The 23456-nt window shown below is 37.2% G+C and overlaps 2 protein-coding genes across 8 annotated transcripts in view; one reads left to right on the forward strand and one right to left on the reverse strand.

Moving 5' to 3' along the window:
- APBB2 (amyloid beta precursor protein binding family B member 2) overlaps window positions 1–3794 on the forward strand; it is a 177668-nt gene extending 173874 nt beyond the window's left edge. For all 7 annotated transcript variants that reach the window (XM_082051092.1, XM_082051098.1, XM_082051093.1 and 4 more), the window contains one exon: window positions 573–3794. In XM_082051092.1, the coding sequence (XP_081907218.1) occupies window positions 573–740 (168 nt within the window). In that variant the 3' untranslated portion in view covers window positions 741–3794. The remainder of the gene's footprint in view (window positions 1–572) is intronic.
- A 1464-nt stretch (window positions 3795–5258) lies between these two features.
- NSUN7 (NOP2/Sun RNA methyltransferase family member 7) lies at window positions 5259–22972 on the reverse strand (the record flags this gene model as incomplete). The annotated part of the gene is made up of 12 exons (XM_082051099.1): window positions 5259–5700; window positions 6971–7593; window positions 9261–9378; window positions 12675–12795; window positions 13337–13438; window positions 14172–14315; window positions 14963–15173; window positions 16760–16943; window positions 18203–18355; window positions 19535–19665; window positions 22214–22272; window positions 22660–22972. The coding sequence occupies 12 exons, from the start codon at window positions 22970–22972 to the stop codon at window positions 5637–5639; spliced, it is 2223 nt and encodes a 740-aa protein (XP_081907225.1). The 3' UTR covers window positions 5259–5636.
- Between the last annotated feature and the right edge of the window lie 484 nt (window positions 22973–23456).

The raw sequence follows: 23456 nt of genomic DNA on the forward strand, positions 1-23456 counted from the left end.
CACTTAGGCTGTTTCACTGCCTCCAGAAACAATTGTCTTTCCAAATTTGCAATTGGATTTAATTTCAAGACAGAAAAAGAACAGGTAAAACCAGGAATTGTGATTCTGGTATATTTAGTCAATTAGAACCCAAACATTTTTAAGTTTGAAATGTCAATTTAGTGAACAATGCCCCTTTAATCACCTTCCCTCCTGACCTCTGCAACGTCTGTGTCAAAAATCTTTTTTTTCACTACACAATTATCTAACGCTGGAACATGTTTTGCTTGGAGTTGTGTTATACAACCCAGTGACAATGTAGTGCAAATAATCCTTCTTCAAGAACAGCTGAACCCAGAAAACTTATTTTTCAGTTTTCAAAGGGCCATTTGTATGAGTTAGTGTCCGTCGTGTGCTAATGAACAGTTTCTGCCCATGCATTGGCAGACCAATGTCCCATTAATTTCAGTTGGGCTGTTTGTCATGGCCATAATGGACTATATTTAATGAGAAAGTATTAAAAGTGTATTTAAAGCGCTTTGTGAAAGTATTGGATGCAGTAAGGATGGCAGAATGCTTTTGCTTTGTTGCAGTTGCGGTACCAGAAGTGCTTGGTAGCCAGACCTCCTTCACAGAAAGTTCGACCACCCCCCCCTCCTGCAGACTCGGTGACTCGAAGAGTTACAACGAACGTGAAAAGAGGAGTCTTGTCCCTCATTGACACTTTGAAACAGAAACGCCCGGTCACCGAGATGCCGTAGTGGCATCAGAGAGAAGATTCTCCTGCCATTTAACTGAAGATGGCAGTAGCTGCGCTAGGGAAAATGAACTGACGATGTCTGGCCTTCCATTTCAAATCGCTGATGCTTTGTCTTCAGAGCATTTACCCCTATCAAAATAATGTTAGACAAGCATGTTCTCTCGTTCTTGCCACCATCGTGTGATATGAAAAGAAGCATGAATAATTTTTTTGCCATCAATGAGTTACATCATGAGCAACGGAAGGTCTGTTTGGTTGTAAATACAGGAACGTTACCTAAACTCACACAAAAAAAGAGAATATGGCCGCGTCCCTCCCAGCGAACTCGTGCTGAAGTCCTTGGAGTGAGCGATGCCTGAGTTGATAGTTTCACCGTCTTGAGCTGGATTTGTCACAAACCAATCTGAAATCCTACAGCACTTTGATCTGTTTTCAACACTGGAGTAGGTACCAAGTAGTAGCTACCCTTGAATTGCTGTAGATTAAAAACCAAGTTTTATTTTTTACAGAACTATACCTGTTAGTTTTAAATTGTTTGTCAGCATTGGTCTAGCAACCACTTTAACATCTCCCTGACATGCTTTTGAATCATGGTGTCATTATTTTATCTCCTGGTTATACATTATGGTCTTAGAGAAGAATTGCGTTTTAATACCAAACCAATGCTGAACAATGCAGAAGTGTTTTCAGTAATTGAGTCGCAGGATGATCCACTGAAGCTTTTCAGCTTTAAACATACAAATGCAACTGTTGGCTGTTAAATTTATTCTTCTAAACCTGATATTAATTTATCAAAAATGCCACTTATTTCACAAAGGGCTCAAACCAATCAGGAGTAAGAAAGAACTAATCAGTAATTTTATTGTCTTACAACTCTTAGACTAAAATATCCCATACCTTTTCCACACACGTGTTTGTTGAAATGTTTAATTCAGCATCAGGTTGCACAATTCCCCCTTTCCCCTCAGAATTTGTTGCCGAATGCTTAACATGCTACAAAAAGAACAATAGTGTTTCTTGTCGTTTACAAAATTCCATTAATGGTTTGTTTTTTTTTTTTTTTACTTTTAATGCTCTTGTGACAAAATAAGAAGAGAGTTGTTTCCTAACAGGATAATGCTTCAGGTGGTACAACTTGATTTCAATGCTTTTCTCCAAAGACTTCACCCAATTGCTTTGGTTTACACACCGCTGCAGGCCCTGACAAAGTCAGCCCAGTATTGCCCCTTAAAATTGTGCCTCTGGCTAATTTTCCAATGCAGTTGGGCATCTGGAGTCTCTTCTTTTGCCATCTTCTGTCTAGACCTGCAGATTGGTCCAAATTTTGGAAATGGCACATTAAAGATATTTGTAATTAGTGTTAAAAATGTTTTGCCTCCATTTATAGGAACGTTCCAAACTGTAACTCCCAAGTCTGCAAGACTGGTCACCCTGTAATTTTAAAAGAACATCGGCAAGGTTGTTATTTCAAGAACTCTTTTTTTATTTTACTACGCAAGAGGCTCTTGTTAACAGTTTTTTTTTTTATTTCCTTGTTTAAAGAAAGTAATGGCAACACCTGGGCAAAGCAACTTAGGAACACAAGGGGAAAAGAATGACGATTCAAAAAATTTCTGCATTGAAAAATGCAGAAAAATCATTAAACTAAACTCAGCGTGATATGTGAGCACGTGCCAGGTGAAGGCCAGCTGTGCAGCTGTTGTAATTACATCCAGCTCTCCGGAATGCCACTGAAGGGCTGATCCTCCACCCACCTCAGGTGTCTGTATGACTGTGATTCTTGCACCCCAGGCACTGAAGCAATTGTTTCCCCTGCCCGGGCTGAGGTTCCCGCTGCGTCCTGTGCACCAGCTCCATGGCTTGTGCAGCGGCAAAGTTCCTGATGCCGAGCAGGCGGGGGAGAGAGAGCCTGGGGGGGGGGGAGGGATACAAACCAGCCCCCCTTTAGCAGAACTGAGTGTCAACTGGCCATGAAGCCAGAGCTGGAAGCGTGGAGGTGGCAGCTTGCACACACACTTTAGTTTCTACCATCGATCCCCGTGACGTCTGCTAGGAGCAGCGTGAAAACTCACTCCCTGTCACGACTGCTGCCAAAACGTGGCAGCCAACAAGGTACCTTTAGGTAGGATTGTGAAGTTGTGGGATAAAAGCTTCCTTATTCCTGATCATGCTAGTGATCCAAGTTTTGAGTTTATTTTAAATTACAGAAAGTACTTTGACGGCGTCTTTTTAAAGTTCCAGGTAGAAACTGGGTTTTGCAACTGTTCGTTTTAACAGAGTAATTAAATTTTGTAGTTGTTTTTGCACAGTGCCGATTCTCCCAAGAGAGGTGTGAACTCTCTTTAAATTAAACCAACACTTGGCGAAGAGCAATGTAAAGGTTCTCCTACGTAGGTGTTGCCACAGCCATGGACATCTGGTGAGCTTTGCCTGGCAAAGTGTGAAGTTGCAGGAGGGGCTGAGAAGACAGAAGGGTATTTGAAAAGCTGTAGGTCACTTGCCAATATGTTTTAAGATTGTGTGTGTTAACAAAACGTTGTTGCTTTTGCAAATACTTCGGTAGTGTGCTTAATGGTCTGAGTATATGTGGCCTTTTTGCTTCAGTAGAGCTCCTTCTTCTCCAAAAGATTAAATATACACCCAGGTGTTCGCAGAATCAGAGCCTAATATTGCAAAGCCAGTTATCTTTTTTAAAACAATATATTAAGGCACTCTTTTTACCATGGCCAAAAAAGTATGTATGGGGTATGTGTGTTTGAGCAACTGCCACTGTTTTAGTTGATGTTATAGCGACTCTTCAGTTATCTATGCATTTTTTTATAATAACTAGTGATTCTGTAGGCAGGCAGCCATGTTCACTATGCCTTGTATGTCTGATACCATATTTTAAATTAACCTGTTAAATACAGCTTGAAATATTTTTATTTTATTTATTCTATTTTTACTGAAATATCCTGCATTATTATGTTGATGTATTGTCTTTACTGAACGTGCTATTGTAACATTCTCCACTCTGTACACTATGGGTTGCCTAAAAAAAAGGCAGGCTTTGTAATTATTTGTAGTCACATTTTTATTGAAGTCTGTAGAAAAATCATGTAAAGCAGAGCTAATTTCTTAATTTTTTTCAATGCAAGTAGCAAGTTAGAGGCAAGTACCACATGTCAGTCATGTCATTATTATGCTCCCTTGCAGAAGCAAGGAGATTTATATTTCACAGTCAACAACTAAGAGATGAAAACCTTTCTTTTGAAATCTGCAGTGCTGGCTGTAGGTTTTATTTAAGCCACTTACCATTTCATTTGATGGGGAGCAGGGCGGGGTGTGGGAAATCTAAAGCTACAGAGGCCACCTACAGGGTGGTTAAACTTGAGTAACAAATCTGCGTGGAAAGGCACAAAATCCATTCACAGTAAAATGCGTTCCCTAGCCATATACTTCATTTGCAGAGTTACCTGTACCTATAGAAACAATACGCCCTTTTGTGACAGAGGAAGAAAAGCTGTGGACTGTCTCATAGCTTACACCAGTTCTGTGTCACTAAGAGTTCTATATCCCTTTTCTTTTGATTTTATCAAACATTTCATAGATCATTTAACTAGGGATCTAGAATTGATAGTGAATCACCCATGGAAAATAACTTTATTTTGACAGGTAACATGTGCTCAGCTGTTACAGCATCACCATTAATGCCATTACTCCTTTCTTGGGCGGGTTAATTAATACATTGCTACAACTTGCGCTGTACAGTCAGCAATAGCAGGTTTTAACAGCAGTAAGAAGGAAGGAAACACACCCACTGTTTATCAGCAGAGCTCGGTCTTGGGTAAAGCACCTGATTGACAACAACAAGGACAATTTTCCCCTCTGTTGACCACTTCTCCACATTTAAATGTAATCTGCTCTGAGAATAAATTTAGCTGCATAAAATTATTGTCTCAACTGTTACTGGTCCATGAAACTGGGAAATTATTTATTTTGTTCCAAATTGCGGTTGAGGGGAGGGAAAAACATACCAGTGGTTTAGAGGCAATAGCAGTACAATGGACAATTTTGTATCTGGAAAGCTGAATCAACAGTTTCTAGTTGAAAATTACAAATATATAACTGCGTTACAGAAAATGAGTTACATAAGATACCGTTTCACTGTAAAAAGTCATCGAGTGTTTGCTGAGCATAGAGGCTTCTACCTACATGTGCAGTCAGGTGCAGATGTTACCACTACGTCACATTCAGTGCTTACAAAGTAAGCTGCTGACCTGCAGGTCAAATTCTTCACTACCAGCTCTTTGAGATTCTTGGTAAGACATCAAGGTTCTAACTGCTTTGGCCTCCGTAACACTTCAAAGACTCAAACTCCTGAAAGCAAGATGAGGCCAATTGTGGGACATCATGATGCACATTATGTAAGTAGCCCAGAGCTTCTGTCACAGGTATGTTCATTTAGAAGTAATTTTAATTACATTTAATTAATGATACAGATTTTGATTTAAAAGAATAGTTCCATTTTCTAACTGCAGAATGTCTATATTTATTTTAAACATTTAACAAGCATATTGAAAAAATACAAATCTCCTTACTGTCCACTCCTTTTATCTAACATGTAGAATCTCTCCTCCTCCAAGATGGTTTTGAAATAAAATAGGGATATTTTTTCCAGCTCCATACATTGCGTGCGCACAGGTCTAGATCTATCCATACAAGTTTGTTTAGGAATAAGAGCAGATGGAGTTCATCCTTTTATTGGAACAGGTAAGGAGCCTGGGTTACTCACAGGGCTTACAGGAGGTGAGCGATGCTTTTGAACAGGACAGCTGGCTCAGATTAAAATGCAAAATGAAGTTTTCACTGATTCCATGAAGCAGCTATATTTGTCTGATGAACAAGACCCAGGTCTCTACACTGCTGGTGGGGCACCATTCACATCTTTTCTGAAGGTGGTGCAGTTCCAGCTGCAGGGGCTGGTGTGGGTGAGGAAAAAATAAGAGATGTTAGAACATTTTCCCTCGGTCTAAATCCACTCTCAGCTACATGTCAAATAGGGTAAGATTCCATACCATATTGTCAACACTACTGGCAACATTTCTGCCAAATATCTGAACTGATTGCCCAGAGGAAAACTTCTCTTCTAGGCCATGACCACCTTTGCGCTTCTATATCACTGTGCTGCCTTCATTTCACTTCTCCAGCAGTTTAACCTAAATAAATAAAATTCCTGAGGTGCCTCTTGCAGTCATTCCATCATTGTTTGCCATTTTCCTTCTTTATACTGTCCATATTTAATACTAAATCAGATCCTTGTTAAAAGTATCTCCATGTGTTCCTTTTATCCTCTGCTCAGATTATACAATTGCAGGTATTTAAGTTATTTTATTTTACGTTTGCTGACATCAGGGAGCAGCTATTTCCAAAGAGAGACAAACTACTGTGTTCAGTCATTTTTCAGCTGACTAGCGGTAGCATTTACAAAAATAACTTACTTTGACCAGTTGCAGCTCTTTTCAACTAAGGCTGCTTAAGAAAGTTGGTGAAAGCAGCCATGACCCATGACATTATGATGACAATTCAGTATTTTTAGCATGAGAATATTTATGCAGTTGTCATTGTTAATGCTTTGAAGCACACCTGAGTAGAAGCCAAGGGAGTGAGAACCAGAAAGCCTGTGCATGGGCTTTAGTGTACTTGGCCAGTTACCTCTAGGAAAGTAGGAAAGTTCACATCTAGTTTTAGAAATAAAGGTGAACTGAGTGGCTGCTGTGTGGGGCTGACTGGTCATGTGTCACAGTCTAAAAGGTAACGTACAAACATGGTATCTTGTGAAGAGAAACAGCCTCTTAAAAAAATGCAGTTTCACTTAAAAAAAAAAAACAAAACAAAACTGAAATTTGAGTATTCCTACAAATCTATGTAGGTCATAGGGGAAAAAAACCCTGTACGCTTTAACTTGTCACTTTGAAGCATATAGCAAGAAGCTATAGGTCTTTGGTCTCACTCCCCCAATAATCTCTCAGCCTTATGCAGCTGAGCTGCATTCACTTTAAGGTACAATTACCAGTTTAAAATTTCTACCTAACATGGATATTTCCGTGCCAATATCCCATAATATATCTATTTCCCACAGCAAGATTATCCTGCGTAAAGATATACTGTAATCTAAATATATTGATTAATGCATACAGACCCTCTTTAACCCTTTCTATAAAGGTAGGAACAAAGTGTGAAGCTTCTTACATCCATGGGCGAGGATGGCTGGGCACTGCTGGCTTGACCACTTTAGGCAGAGGGAACGTCCTGTCCCCCGCAGCTCTGGGCACTGCTGGCTTGACCACTTTAGGTGGAGGGAACATCCTGCCCCCTGTAGCCTTTGCTGTGTGACAGCAGTGCTGACTTGATGTCTTGGGGCTATTTCCTTGGGGCTTTCCATGTGGTGTATGTGGCGCTACTGCTGAAGGGAAAACAATGTCCACCGTCTTTGTTTCCATCCTCTTACGTTCTGTGCGTGCCTTCCTAGCAAGCATCTGTCTGTCCTGGACTGTGTATTTCGGCACTCCAGGCAGAGCTGCGTCTGAAAGGGGGTGGAGAGATTTCTTCAGCTCAACACGGCGGTTTGTTCCATTCATGCTCCTTAGCTGTATGTTACTGACTGCTTTAGACACAGATAATTCAGCTTTAATATTAGATAAAGTTTGATGGTGAAGGAGCTCTGCACCAGCAATATTCCTTCTACGTTGTGTTACTTTTGGTTGCTTTTTCTTCTTTTTCTTTGATTTTTCTGCAAGTGTGCCATCTAGTAGTCCTTTTGCTGCAGCACGAGCCAAAATGTCTTCATTAGACATATTTTCAGGAGACTCTTTCTGAAAATTTTGACGGAAACAACAGTAAATATAATGACACAGACCTGCAAGCTCAATACTTTAATCCTGGCTTCCTGAGAATCCACTCCGCAAGAAAACTGTGGCAGAATCTAGCAAAAATACTTGAGTCATACATGATAAATGCTAACCAAACGATTCAAGAAATTAAAGAACAAATGGCATCTGAGCATTTGCTTAGACTTTGCCCTTGACACGCCAGAAGAGGGGAAACTGAATTCTGGACTTGGTACCACACAGCCCCCACACTGAACTGCTCTCTAATGTATTTGTAATATTGTAGCATATATATGCATATGTATGTGTGTGTGTATATCAGGAAAAATTGCTAAAATACAGAAAAATTATCAATAACATTAAACATTCATAATTTTCATGATAATGAAAATCCTTGCTCATGATACATAAGCAAGGAACTCTCAGATTAACTAGGAACCAGGTTGATATCTGTAAAGAGAAGGAATGGGAAGAAACTATTTACAAGTAGCCAAGAAGAGGGGCCAGTAGCTGAAAAAAATCAGAAATTTCAGCTGAAATAATGCTGCTTAGTACACATTTTATGCCTCACAGAAAATGCTCATTTCCAGAGTCACCTAAAAACTGGCCATAGATGCCATTAGGAGCAATTGGTTCTGTGCATTAGAATTTGACTAAAAAAATATTCAAATCAACTAAGTGAAACAAAAATGTTTCTTTGGAAGGCAAGAACATGGCAGACAGATGTTCACAGCATGATTAACTAAAACTTATTAGCTTAGGAAGGCAGGTTAAAAAACATTCTACATTGAAAAGAGGTCAATAATACATAACTTCAAAGGCTTTTCAAGTGTGATGCTCTCACTCTTAATAAAATCTTCTAAAATGCCCCAAGACACAAGCTTCTTTCAAGCACTGTAATTGCAGTATGACAGAAAGCAGTACAAATAACCAAATAAGATCTCATATCTTTAATTTTCAATTTTCAATGACATTCTAATTAGCACACACACACCACCCCCCCACCCCCCCCCACCTTTCACTTTTGGTGAAAAAGTCCTACTTTTCTCAGACACAAGAGGAAAACGTTGATGCTGAGGGATGCCAACGAGCCCTTGAAGGCCTTTTCTCATGCATCGTGCCAAGATCGTTTCAGTTACAAAAGCCCCCGGCCTTTCAAACCAGATTTGCATATGCCTTAGTTCGATTCAAATTATACCGAAGTATTAATCCCTACAGGTAACACTGTCTGCTTGGATACTGGAAAATCCTGGGGACACATACAGACATTAACAACTTTACTAGACACCATTTGTCATGAGTCAACTCAAGCTGTGTATTTCATTCCAAGGTGTGACAGCAATACTGTATTTCCTCTAGATGTTGCACTGGCTTAGACCAACAAACTGCTCTGATCACAAACAGCTCCAAAAGAAAACACACATGTCAAAAGCTGTGCTCAGCATAAACCCCTAGAAGTGGCATACTTCAACTGCTCACCTATAATTTGTTCTTAACTGAAGAACAGCCAGGACTTTTTTTACTTAGAACCATATAGGTTGGAAGAGACCATCAAGATCATCGAACATGTTCCATTTCATATAGTCTTTTGTGGAAGGCTGCAATATTCTTTTTCTGTGAAGTGTTTTTAAATGGTAATTCTCTTAGCTTACCTCTCTCTCTAGAACAGCAAGAAAACAGCCACTGCAAATTTCTGATGGCTCTATTTTGAAAAATATTTCAGTGGAAGCCACTGAATTGGAGCAAGTAGAAAAAACAGGAGGAATGAGCCTATAAAAAAATAAACAAATGACCAGAAAATAATATTTAAGGATATAAAAAGAAATAAACAAGTATATATTACAAATTATTTCCAAATTATGACTTTCAATGAGTCTTACAGAGTCTTATCTTCATTTAAAAAAACCAAAACACAATTCAAGAAAGACATGAGAATTCATCTTTTTAGAATTCACTCTGTTTTTTCAATTTTTTCCAATAATTCCCATTTAATTTTTTTCCAATAATTAAGTATATTAAGCACTGGATAATAAGTATGTTTGAACATAATTAGCAACTGTGTTCTGTCTCAGGTCTGCAGTTACTGGATTATCAAGTTGTCCATGAAGTTGGGGAATGCTCTGAAAACACAGTACACAGAAATAGTAAAGGTGTTGACTTTGAGTTATTAAGGTCAATAAAACATAATATCTATATCTCAGCTAAAAGTCTTAGGTTAGAAAAATTTGCTGATTTGTAATAACTGAGTGCTGTTTGTTCAAATTTTCAGTTTTGTAGTGCATCAATGAGGACAGACAACTAACCTTTTCTTGTGTTCTCCCAGTATTCCAGTACTCCCTACCTGTCACAAACAGGCCTCCAGAACTTGGCTCATAAGGCTGCTAAACAAGTACTAAGCTGTTTCAGCACACAAAAATGCTACCAAACTGTCCTTATGCAACTGTTACGCCCTCCGCTTCGCACTGCTGAGGACTGGAAGATACAGCTCCCACCCTCAAAGCCTCACTGATCCCCTAGAGACAGAGCTTTGTCCAACAATGATGTTACTGAGAAATGCATTCAGTATTTGTAAGCAATGATGTCCTAATTTGGCTGTCTGGGCCATTTCCAATGGGAAGTCTGCAAAACTGTTTGTTCCCAAGTCTTCTCCATAATCTGATTTTTTTTTTTTTTTAAAAAATGTCCCTCAGAACTTGGCAAAACAGAATAAAAGGCTCACTCCTTGCATCACTAAATAAAACTCTATGCCACATAGGAGATTTTTGCTTTTAGATCTGGTCATCCAGTGCAAAAAAAGTGGTAATCTTTACTCTGATTGCTGTGTACAGATTACTGTTACCAGAAATCCCTTTAACAGATGGTCTGGCCCTGAAAATTGATGCAGAAAATAACTCCAGTTTGATAGGCCAAAGGGGACTGCATGAAAGGTTTAGCATCTCCTCTAGACACACCTGTTTGCCATGTGTACCCTTATGTAATGTAAAGCCTTTGCTATAAATTGTTTGTCATATCCTTAAGGTAAGTTCAGATTAGACAGTGGGTGCAAGCTTGAACCCATCCTTATGATGCCACAGCCTTCAGCCCAGCTGTATGACCCCAAATTCCAGCACAGTATTAACTGGTTCAGCACCACTCCAGCACTGCAGAGTAATTCCAAAAGAGAATACACATAAGCACAACTTCTGTAAGAGTTTCTTGGAAAAGGAAATGAATATTAAGTAGACCTGTGATGCTCAAACGGGATGTTTTATTAGGATAACTCGCCTCTCAAAGCCACTAATGTGACCACAGGAGTGAGTAATTCCACAATAGTTTTTCATTCTATCCTGCACTCTGCTAGTCAGATAAGTTACCTAATAAATACTAAGGAAAGTGTATGAGGAACTGTTGCAAGTAGCACACACCTTAAATGGCTTGAGCTTTCATCTAAAGACAAGCATAATCACACTATATATTTTATGTATGGTGTTCTATTATTGCTGTTTCTGCTGGTACCAGCAGCTTCATTGTCGCAAGAACTATTCAGGAAAACATCCAAGAAATGAGCATGACAGCAAAGGAGGAACTGATGCTGGAATCATCATTTATGATGTTCAGTCAGTCTTCAGTCACAAATTTGCTCAGGTCTGCAAAAATCTTAATGTAATTTTATTCCCTTTTTCTTACCATTTGAGATTGCTTTGTATTTGAAGTATAATTTGGTGGCATGACAAGTTTCCTGATGTTTCTGCAAAACACTGGATAGGTTTTGGTTTGGTTTTGGGGGGTGTTTTAGACAAGAGCGAATTTTTATCTCAAAAAATCAAAGCTCCAGAAAAAAAAAAAATCATTTTTTTAATATAAATTATATATATATATGAATTTATGTATTACTTGCATTAAAATAATTCAGAGACCAATACGTTCCAAGGTCCCCCTAGTTATCCTCACAGATTAATAGCTGCATGGAGGTCACGACATGACACACTTCACAAAATTTCAAATTCCAAAGGAAAAGACAGTTTACAGCAAGAGTCATTAAATGTTTTTGAACTAGCACAGCATCATAGGCAAGACATACCCTGATTTTGTCCCATTTAGTGTAAAACTAAGCAGGCTGCTCTTTTCTATTGGTGATTCGCATTTTGTTGTACTATTTCTTAACATCTTGCATAACATATGTCTTTTAAAAATTCTTTGGACAGGTCACAGTTAACATTTACCATTTCGATCATGCAAAATGTAAATATACTGAATGGTATCTTGAACCACAGTACCTCTCTCCACAATGGCCAAGTCATTAACATCATCTAAAATAATATAAAATCTAAAATAAAATATTACTCCCCTCTGCTTTTGACAACATAAACTCTTAACCTGCATCCTGTAATCAACTATTACATCTATGATGAAGCAAGTGCCAACTGTTTGCATTTATCTACTGTGACTGAAAGGAAAACACAGAACGTACCCATCGGTCTTTTAACAACGGCTCCTGCTGACAGGTTGTATGCAGTATAAAGTACACACAAGCACATACTTTATTCGTATATATTTGTATTTGTTACGATTGCACAGGATGTTCTCTTACTGTAACCTGTCCCCCAAGTCATTCATCTGAATACAGAGACAAGCAATCCTGCAACAGGTTCTTATTCTTCTATATTATTCTGACATTTTACGACTTGGTTTTCCATTGGAACTGATGGGCTTAGGTCCGAAGCAGCAGGCAGGCTAGCAAGTGCCCTGATGTCTGGGCTCCATTTTGTCTAAACTACCTTCATTCTCTGACTACTGAGAGGATGAAAGAAACAGCTCTATCAGAAGCTCACCACAATGTTATTTCCAACCAGTGATGTTTCCCTCCCATCACAATTTCAGATGGGAACAAAAATATTAGATAAAAGGGTCAAGAGGATGCTACTTAGTACTCTCCTAACATCAAAATGAATGGAATGAGAGGCAGCAAAAAAAAATATTCTAACTGTTAATCTAATGCAAGACACAAATTAGTCTAAGATAAGAATTATGTTACAATTTAAAGTTATACTTTCATTTTTCCATAGATAAAGCTACTCATTCCATACCTATACGGTTGTACTTTATTTTCCTCAAAAACTTCAGATTCCAGTGCTTTTTTCACTACTAGTTCATTTTCTTCTGGGTAAAGTGAACAAGTGCAGTAAACAATAGCTTGTACTTTGTTAACTACAAAACAAACAAACAAAAAATTTCCACTGTTCAAATTTTTCATACACACAGTAGTTTAGTAAGGACTGAAAGCATCATGAAAGTTATGCCTGGATGTCACTTTTACTGATAAAATATATCCTCCCACACACATTAGTATTATTATTCAATCTCTAGTGTTTTTTCCTAATTAAAATCTTTTCAAATCATTGCAGGTTTCAGCACAAATTCAGAGCTGCATTCAGTCTTTACCAGGGAAGAAAGTAGCAGCATGAAGACAGAGACAGACTACATTTACAGCTATCCCAAAGCAGAGTATGAATAAGCCCACAAGCCAGTTCTCTAGGCAACACTGGAGATTATTGTATAAATGGATGGTGACCAACAGGACACAGAAGCACCTTCAACCTTAAGAAGAAGACCATTATTTAGGGGTTGTGGTTACACACTTAATAGAGTAATCATTGTATTTTTAACTATATAAAAACTGGTGACAGTACAATGGACTTGATAGTACAACACAAGGTCTTCCCAGGACCTGGAAAGCCAGCACACTTACATTTCATCGCGTGCATCAACTCATTAAGCTGCCTCTCAGCAAGAACATTGAGTTTATCCTCAGATACAGATCCCCGGAAAAAGTCTCTTAGGAATCCTGCATCTAAATGCACAGAGTTGTAAATTCTTTATTGTAATTTGTATTAGTGTCTTAATATTCAGTTGTTTAAAGAAAATGCTTCAGTAACAGACCTGGTTATTACTGGTGCAGTGGGAAGGCAGGTTTTACAAAGTACAATACCAAGGAGTGCCTAAACGATTCTTCTTTCTCTCTTTACCTGTAATTACTACTGCCTCTTACCTGCTTCTATTTAATGAGAACTGTACAGTGAATAGACTTACACAGACAATAAAGGAAAGTAATCAATGGAAAATTATGTACGTGCTGGTATCTTGAAATTAATTTTCTGCCTATTGTATTTTTATTTTTTAAAAAAAGGCTATAGACACTCTGCTCTCTAGAATAACCCTCGAACTTCATCCTATTGACTTGAAACTGCCTCTACAAAATGCTTTTAATCCCTCAGTGCCACCTAGAAAGATTTTGCCTTCTGATTGAGAATTCTAAGCTAGGCCAAATACGTTCTTACTCACTTTGTGTGGAAAAATCATCTGTGTAATTGATTTATTCTCTTTTGTATTTCCATAGCAGTCTGCATGCACATCACACATACAGAATTATGCAAGTGATTCAAGATATACATTTTTCTAATAGTTAAAATAAAAAAGGAAGCGTTTTCTTAATAAAATGATAGAATTTACTCAAACAGCTATGATGTCCAGACCACAATACTATCTAGCAGAAAGCATGAGTTAGCTATTGTATCAGAAGTTACCTCCGTGTTCGTTGACAATGAAGTCTATCGGATTGCCAACACCCAGTCCAGAGCACTGTGGCAACAGCAAAATAACTTTTACATTTTCAAGTCTTGGGTCTGTTGATCCTATCTCAGTAAAGTCTTCATGTAATAATCGAATATCTGGAAAAAAAAAAAAAGGAAAATCCTCAACGCTTTGAACACACGGGCAAGCCTGCCTAATGTTAATGTGATAAAGGTGAAAAGACAGTGGTGTTACACAGACTTTCACAAAGCTAGAGCCTGCTAGACCCAGATCCTTCAAAGCACATCCCACTAATTTCAAAGAGACCAAAGGACTTGCTAGACCTTGGCATCTCCCACTGAAAAGACTGCTAATGGGGTTCCAGAATCTTGTTGCAGTCTGTTCCTCCAGGTAAACTGCACGAGTGCATGGCAGTTGGATTAACATGCTCAGAAACAGCTGAAAAATCAGACTGAAAGCAACAAACAAAACACCAAATAAATAAATCCAAAAGTTCCCAGCTACCAGCTACACAACTGCTATACAGTAATTACTTATATGGAAAAATTCACCCTGACATTTCAGGAGCCTGTATCTATGACATGGTTAATGTGAAATCTTTGATTAGCTTGACTGTAGCTGAAGAGCTGTCAGTTCACCTTGTGACAAAAAATAAGTTGTTACTGCCCTCCCCAAGTCCTCAAACAAGGCATCTCTGAATTCTGATAGAATTATGCCCTATTTATAGATATCACAAACATCTACATTACAATACTTCAAGCATGCTAACTGTTTTAACACCTACTTTTACATTCCATGCGACTGAACAATTTCCCCAGTTCATCTGCTTTTGCTGAAGATTTCACACCACAAACAAAAATGTTGGACGTGTTGCGAATTGTCAGTGCTGACATGTGGGCAATGGTCAGAGGGGAACCTACATGAGCCACTATAATGTCATCGCCTGTATTCAACAGCGCCTGTGCAGAGTGCACGGCAAGGCTGCGAGACTTATCCTAGAAAATAACAACACAAAAATTAAGTATGACCAACTAATTCAGTTTCTATGAATGCCAACCTACTTTTCCAAATTAGAAAAGTATTTAATTGTTTTCATGACAAATAGGAAAGAAGGAAGGAGAAAAACTCATCAGGGATAGCTGCTAATACAGAATTAAAGTATAACACCAAATGTCTTATTAAGTCACTCACTAAATTTAAATAATTTACTTATAACTAATGTATAAGAAAGATATCTATAGGTGAAAAGAATGTAAGTGTATATCTATCTCTTAAGGAGGAACTCTCAGCAACAGCTAGTTCCAGAAAAGACAAAGGCCACAATATGCAGAATTCATCCTCAGAGGCATCTTAACAGAGAAATACAAAACTATTCACATAGCTCTTTATAATTATAAGAGAAATGAAGCCCTTACAGATCAAAGACCCTGATTTTGCTGATATTTGAAGAGAGGCAGATCTGAATGCAAAAAGCACAGGGACCTCTCCACAAGAATACCTGATCTCATACTACAGGTGATGAAGAGAAAAAGAGAACATTATCTCTATCAAATTATTTTAAGAGGCAAAGAGTGAAGATATGGACCACAGCTACCATGTTTTGCAGTAAAACTGCCAACACCGACGATAAAGGGGAGGTGGGGAAAAAAAAGCATTAAACCTTTAAGTTCACATCAACGTCTATGTATCGCCTTACAGCACTCAGGTACCATCCTACCCCAAAGACAGAGTTTTTGAGTGTTCCATTTCCTCACTTTGAATATTCTTAAGTAGTAATACTCAGAATTTGTTCCCATGACCAATGGAGCTCTCATGGATAGTTCTTTTCTGTAAGTTATCTATTCAAAATACATATACTGAAATTGAATATTGAATACTAAATTATTTTGTAAGTTGGGTAATAAGTTTTGCAGCTAAAATTTCCAGAAAATGCTAAGCATCAAGTGAAAAGGCCCTTTGAAATGTTTCTGCTGAGCACTCAAAAATCATCAGACACTTCAGATAACTTGTGCTTGTGTATTGTTGCACAGTTACTCCAAACCACCACTCTACAACAGGAACCACTGGTCAGTCTTGCCTGGAGAGGCTAATGACGGCAAGTCAGGAAAAAAGATCAGTGGGGCTTATGGAGAACCACAGTGCACAAAATATAAAAAACTGTCATAATTCCATCACAAATATGCAGTTGAAGAGGGAGAAATATTATAATCCAAATATACCATTATCTACTAACTGGGGTAAATGCATGTAGAGTTACATAGAAACTTTCCTCATATTTTCAGATGTGAGACAGCCTCTTTGACCACTTTTCATGTTTATTTCAACAGTTTAAATATAAAATTTAAAACATTCTACTAACTTAATTGTCGCTATCAATTATAAGCATTAACATTTGCATGCTAAATTTAGTCAGTGAAACAGTTTCTAACCTTCTAATTATTAAAAATTTCTAAAACCTTAGGAGAGTTTGTTGCTGCCTGACCAGCTAAACAGGACAGTCCACACAATACATGACCTCATTCTAATGCAAAGCATTATTCTGGTTTGCAGATCATATTATTCAAGGGTGACATCAACTCACCTGCAGTAAGAGTTTGCAATCTGCAAAAAGATCTAAATTAAGCAATTCTTCTTTAACAGAGGAAGGAAAAACCAATACATCAGGGCAATGTTGGTCCATACAGTACGTGTAACAGTCAAAGTCTGACACAGATTGAACTCTTGTGAATCCCTTGTTCTTCAAATCCCCAAAAACATCTTCAAGGCTGTTAACATACAACTCTGGCCATTAAATATACAATAGTTACTTAAGTAATACAGTTCACACTGATTATATGTACTTTTGTCTTTCATTTTTTAAAGTGTGTGTCTATGTCTGTGTGTGTACATATAGATATATATTTTAAAAAACAAGCAATACTCTCTGACGCAGGAGAGGAATTCAAACTATTTTAGGCATAAGTTCTGGTTTGAAACAATTAAGTTAGTAAGTCTGATAAAATAAATTAAGGAAGAGGTATGTGTCTCCAGAGGATGATTCAAAGCATCAAAACATAAATGTCCATGTGCTCAGGGGACACATTTACTGCTAGAATAGTTTCATTCTTTCAATTGCTTTCAATTTAGCTCAGCTTACTAATGAATTTAATGGCTGATACCTCAAATAATCCCTGTGTAGATGTAATAAAGGCATAAATGCTGAGGTGTGCAATTTAAATATCATAAAGATTTAAAGGTATATACACTAAGACTTGTTTGTTGAAATGCAGTTTCAGACAGTGCCATAAACTTATCCGGTACATTAAACATAGGGTCAACGCAGCAGCTTTCAGCTCAGTCTTAGTTAAGTGTTGCAAAATTACAACCAGAGTAAGACTCCTTCTCTATCTTCAAGAGTCTATAACCTAAGCACAGAACACTGGTCGAAGGCAAGACTATAAAAATAAAATTATTGAATACATGATAAAATGGACTACCTGTCTAGCAAGAGAACCTGGTATGGTCCATGTTACCAGTTAGCACAGAACTGGGAACACCAGCCAACCAAATGTAAGGATTTTTAAAATTGTATTTTTATTTCAAGTTTACACTATCCTTACAGAATAAACACCAGTATTAAGTACTGTATCTGTCTTAACACCCTTTGCCAACATTATGCCTTACAGTTATATACCCACTTTTTAAGTGGTTTTTCTCTTTCCCTATTTTTCGTCACTGTATACTCACCTATATAGTTTTTTTCTAACTTTATTTCCTCATTTATTTGGTGAAAGACCCACACAAGCAACAGAATAGTAAGAAACACTGTTTCAGAACTTTGTTACAGTTTACTAATACCACTAGTGCAATACCTAAAAACTACAAACAAACATACAGCAACGTCACTGGATTAAGCAGAACTTACTATAAGAAACTTAAATTACTGGTAATAACATAACCTGAAAATTCTAAAACAAGCGTGTAGCAAACTGTATCACTTCATCTGTAAAAACATCAATATTAGATGATACTTTAAAAACCTTACCTGATTTTAAATGTGTTTATCCAAACATATAAAGGTAAAGCAGAAGTCCTTTGTTGCTGCTCCCGTATGGCTTCCGGCAGAAGGTATTCAATTGAAAGAGCATCATGTTTGATGCGACACCTTGCTAGCGCAGCTGCCAACTTGGTCTTAAATCTACAAAAAAAAAAATCACAAGTATACTAAGAGTTATAAATGCTTACAGCAGCTGTTAACATGCAAGACTTCTACTACAACACAATCTTGCTTAGAAACCAAAACAGAATGCAAGGCCTCATTTTGCAAGATGCTACAGAAAATACACACTTATAGGACATTTTCTACCCTCAAAAATGGTAGATGCAAGGTAGTAGTACATAGTTAATACTGGTTTACTTAAATGCACGAAAGACTGGAATTATGACAAATTACTGTGAAATACATCAGTTTTCACAGCTAAACAAACCAAATGTTTTGGAACTGAAATCTGTGGAATACAATAATCCCATTCTTTTGCATGTTTGAAGATATAAATACATATATGTGCAGAATGAGCATTTGATGAAAGCTGACTTCTAAATGTGTACAGAAACAATGTAAGTATGATGACAACCAGGAGTCAGTTTGATTATTATTATGTAAAAATCTCAGAGGAAATATTCCATCTTTTCTTCCCACAAGCTTTATGCATAATCTTGATAGGTGATAATTGAAAGCAAATAAAAATTGCTAGTGAGGTACTTTAGATGTCAACATGTATTACTTGCTGCCCTCCAGGAATACCTTGCACTTAAAATATTCACAAACTTTGGAGTTATTCTAAATCCAGGAGCAACACAATTTTGTCCAACAAATGCCTGTTGAGCTCATCAAAAAACTGAAAAAATAAAAACTTGAACACTATTTAAATGTTTAATTTACATTTTTTGTTCCAATTACTTAAAATAAACAATATTTCACAAAGTTCCATAATAGCAGTATTACTAAATAAATGGATATTATTCCATTCCATGGCCTCTTGACTCTCTCACACTCATAAATATGAATGTTTACTGAGTATTTAATTTCTTTCGTAAAATTGTAAGAAAAAAGTTTCAACGACTCCAAAATAAAATGCCTTTTTTCTAGCAAAATATTCCACAATATAAAGATGGTTTGTTAGTCATATTTTACTTCACTATAGGAATATGAAAGTTTCCCTTCAGACTAGGTTCTCACTACAAATAAAAAAAAGCCCACAAAATCTGAAGCTGAAAGACAACTCCAATATTGACAATTACTAAAAAAAGGCACTGGTTATACAAATCTGTATTTCTGCCAACACATACCAACAAAAAAAGTTCTTAGCATATACACCTGTATAAATAACACTCTATTTTCCGAACTTCTGGTACAGGTTCCTCTTCATCAAAAACCTCTCGTGCTCGAAACTTTCGGTCTTGTAGGTCATAAAGCATCACAACAAGCAAACTGGTTAATTCTTCTGGCTGCAACAGAAAAGGAACTAGATAGAGAAACTGACAAAAGGCATGCCTTTCTTCTGCAAAAAGTTCCATATCAAACACCAGTCCCCCATATTAAGAGGCATTAAAAATTCCAATCAAACACTTATTTGTAAGAATATTAAAGTAATTCCTCATGGACAGTTAGTAAAACACTAAAGAGTTTCTAAAAACTCAAATACACAACTGAAGTTATTTAGCTTATCAAAATTTAAAACATTCTCTATACACAGTATACTATATCTTAACAACTTTTAATGTTATCAGAATTTAAACTTTGACATTATTTTCTCCTCATAAAGTATTTCCTTGAACAGCTAAGCAAACAAAACCTTCTTGTCTATCAACGTCTCTTGTGGGATTCTTCAGTACACAAAAACTGATAAGCTCAGTATATAACTATTCTGCAATTGGGACATATGTAAAACCCCCTACCCATGTCTAAATGTCTAAAACAGGGAGCATTTCTTTCTTAGGGACAGTAATTAACAGCACTTTAGTTACTCTTGTCTACCTCTTTTCATGAAATTCCTGCAGTTCTTGCACCTTCAGAAATTCTTGTCACAAATATTAGGTTGGTTCAAAAGTAACTGCAGTTTCAGACAGTGAATTTTAAATCATTATAATTAGGCACAAACACATCTTTATCAATCAAAATAGAGACCACTACAATCAACACATTTTTGCCAACAAGAAATAAGTTTGTTTGTAGCATAAAAATCCATGCTTCGGGATTTGACAAACTCTTGGAAAGCATATTATGCATCCTGCTGGTTGTGGAAGCGTTTTCCCTGTAAAAAGTTGTTGAGATGCTTGAAGAACAGCTAGGTGGTTGGCAAGAGGTCAAGTGAATATGGCAGATGAGGCAGATGAGAAACTTCATATCCCAATTCATTCAACTTTTGAAGTGTTGGCTATGCAACATGTGATCAGGCATTGCTGTGGAGAAGAATTGGACCCTTTCTTTTGACCAATGCCAGCTGCAGGTGTTGCAGTTTTCAGTGCATCTCATTGATTTGCTGAGCACACTCCTCAGATGTCACGTTTCACTGGGATTCAGAAAGCTGTAGTGCATCAGACCAGCAGCAGACCATCAAACAGTGACCGTGTCGTTTTTTTGGTGCAAGTTTGGCTTTGGAAAGTACTTTGGAGGTTCTTCCTAATCCAACCACTGAGCTATTATATAAAATCTGCTTTTCATCGCACTTCAAAACATTTTCTTTCTATTTTCAGTCAGCTCCTGAGGCACCCACTGATGGAGCTTTTTCGCCTTTCCAGTTTGCTTCAAGCGCAGAATGGTTGAATTCGAGTTCTTTGGCAACTTCTCATGTAGTTGTCAGAGGCTCAGCTTTGGTTGCTCTTAGTTGGTCGTTGTCATCTTCTCCTGGCTGCCACTACACTCCTCATCTTCAAGGCTCTGGTCTCCTTTGTGAAACTTACTGTACGTTCATTAGCAGTTCCTGGGCCAAATGTGTTGTTGATGTTGGGAGTTGTCTCCACTGCTTTACAACCCATTTTGAACTCAAATATAAAATTGCTCTAATTTTTTTTGTTTTGCCTTAACAACATTTCCATAGTCTAAAATAAATATAAACAGCAAGTAATAAGTCATATTACAGCAAGAAATAAGCAAAAAATTAGCCAGAAAAGTGCATTAGAAGGATGTATAACATAACCACATTTAAGAATGTATCCAATATCAAACAGCAAATTTCAACAATGTAAAAACTGCAACTACTTTTGCACCAACCTAATATGATGAAAATTAGCTAGAAAACTCACATTATTAGGGACATGCACCAAACACAAAATGTTACCATGTAGGTCTTATTTCCTTACAAAAACAAGCCAAAAATCTATTATTTGCCTGTTCACAACAATCTCCACAAATAACGTTGGTTCAGTTAATCTTGGAATTTTCAAAGGCATCAAAGACTAAACTGGAAGACAGTTTATTACTCTGCCTGATCTAGATTTTTTTCTCGTATCAAAGCAGGAAAGCATATTGAGCGAGTAAACTGGACCAATTTTTGCCAGTACAAGCACAATATTTGTATACAACCACTTGCCCAGGAAATGAAACACGGGTTCAATGCATTCTCTTCTCTGACGGGGTTCACTCCATGCTTTCCAACTCCTAGGCACAGGAAAGGAGCAGGAATTTTTTTCCCCACTGACAGGGGGACACAGCTGAGAAGGAAAACACATGGACTGGCTCATGGACAACATCACTGTGCAAAGTATTACACTGCAGTAAGCATCACGGTTCACTCTCCTACCTTCCTTCTTCCAAGGTTTTGATTCCCAGCAGCAAGGTGCAACAACAACCTCACAAACAACATATTTAGTACCTCGGAGATCAATGCTTTAGACAACTAACTAAAAAGGACAGAAATATTTCAGTCTCGGGTTACTGTATTGTTCAAAACAACAAACAGCATTTTGAATAATGTTGCAGAATCCTCAAAAAATATTGTAATTACATCTACTCAGAAAGTACACAATTTATTTCCCCACAAAAATGTTCACTTACTATTGAGTGGCACGGGTAAACACAACTATCTAACAACATTTCTTCAAGAAGATGTTGATCTGCAGAAAAAGAAAATACTGACAAGTTACGCTGAAATCCACAAGATTCTATGGAGGAAAAATAAAAACTTATAAATCACTAAAGAAAAAGCTGAAAGTTTAAACATCATGAAAATTAAGGGCAAATTCAATCAGAAACAGTTACAACTCTATATAATTCCTTTACAGGAAAAAGTATAGAGTTTAAATGTTTGATTTCACAAAATGCTAACAACACTTAGATATATTTAAATATTTGAAGGGTATGAGCATTCTACTAGTAACCTGTAGTTTAACAAAAAATTCCCCAGATCTCTTCTGTCAGACAGAAACTAAACACTTTGTTTTTACACATTTTCTCTGCTGCATCACTTCTATTGGCAATTCTTGGAAAAGTTTTGTACTTACACTTTAAAGCATTGAAAGCCAGTCCATAAGAAACTCGCTGGGAATACTCATCCTTAAAAGTGAGCATGGGAGTTACTGAGCCATCACCATACCGCACCAATATTTTATCTTTACTCTTTTCAGTGTGAATGCCTTGAAAAATCTTAGCTGCATTCATATATACAGAGTCATGATAGCCCTTCTTCTCAATCAAAGTCATTGTTCTTTTTTCAACAGATCCTTTTTCATCTGAAATTTTCATTTCATTTAAGTCTGAAGTATCATTTATAACATCCTCATGTAAAGACACCAGGTTACTTTTAGAACCTGGCATTTTTCCAGTTGCTGATTGTGCAAATGCCAGTTACAATCCTGCAGCCTCTGCAAAAAACAAAGTTTGTATTGAATAATGATATTTTCTTTCACTAGCATACACTTTCCCCTTCATTTTCAGATTTTCAATAGAATTTATTTTCTTTTTTAGGATCCAGTCCTTCAAATATGTATATACTTCTATCATCCATACTTCTATACTTCTATCATCTCACATATAGGAAAGTATTTATAATATTTTTCTTACCTTTTTTATTTTCACTCATGTAGATACAAAGACTAGTTATTTGTTTCAAAGAGGCCTCTGTTTTGTAACAGATGATCCTAAACAGACTATATGCAGAGATTTGATTCTCTGTGTCTAATAAGAAGCATTATTGTTGCAGACAGAATAGGATCTCTTACTAGGAATTGTCCTTTAACAAAAAGACACTACAGAAATTTCAAAGCAGCCATCATCTCTTCCAAAGAACCATCTTGAAGAG

Source organism: Streptopelia decaocto (genome assembly GCF_964273445.1).
Source record: "Streptopelia decaocto genome assembly, chromosome: 4".
NCBI classification, from domain to species: domain Eukaryota; kingdom Metazoa; phylum Chordata; class Aves; order Columbiformes; family Columbidae; genus Streptopelia; species Streptopelia decaocto.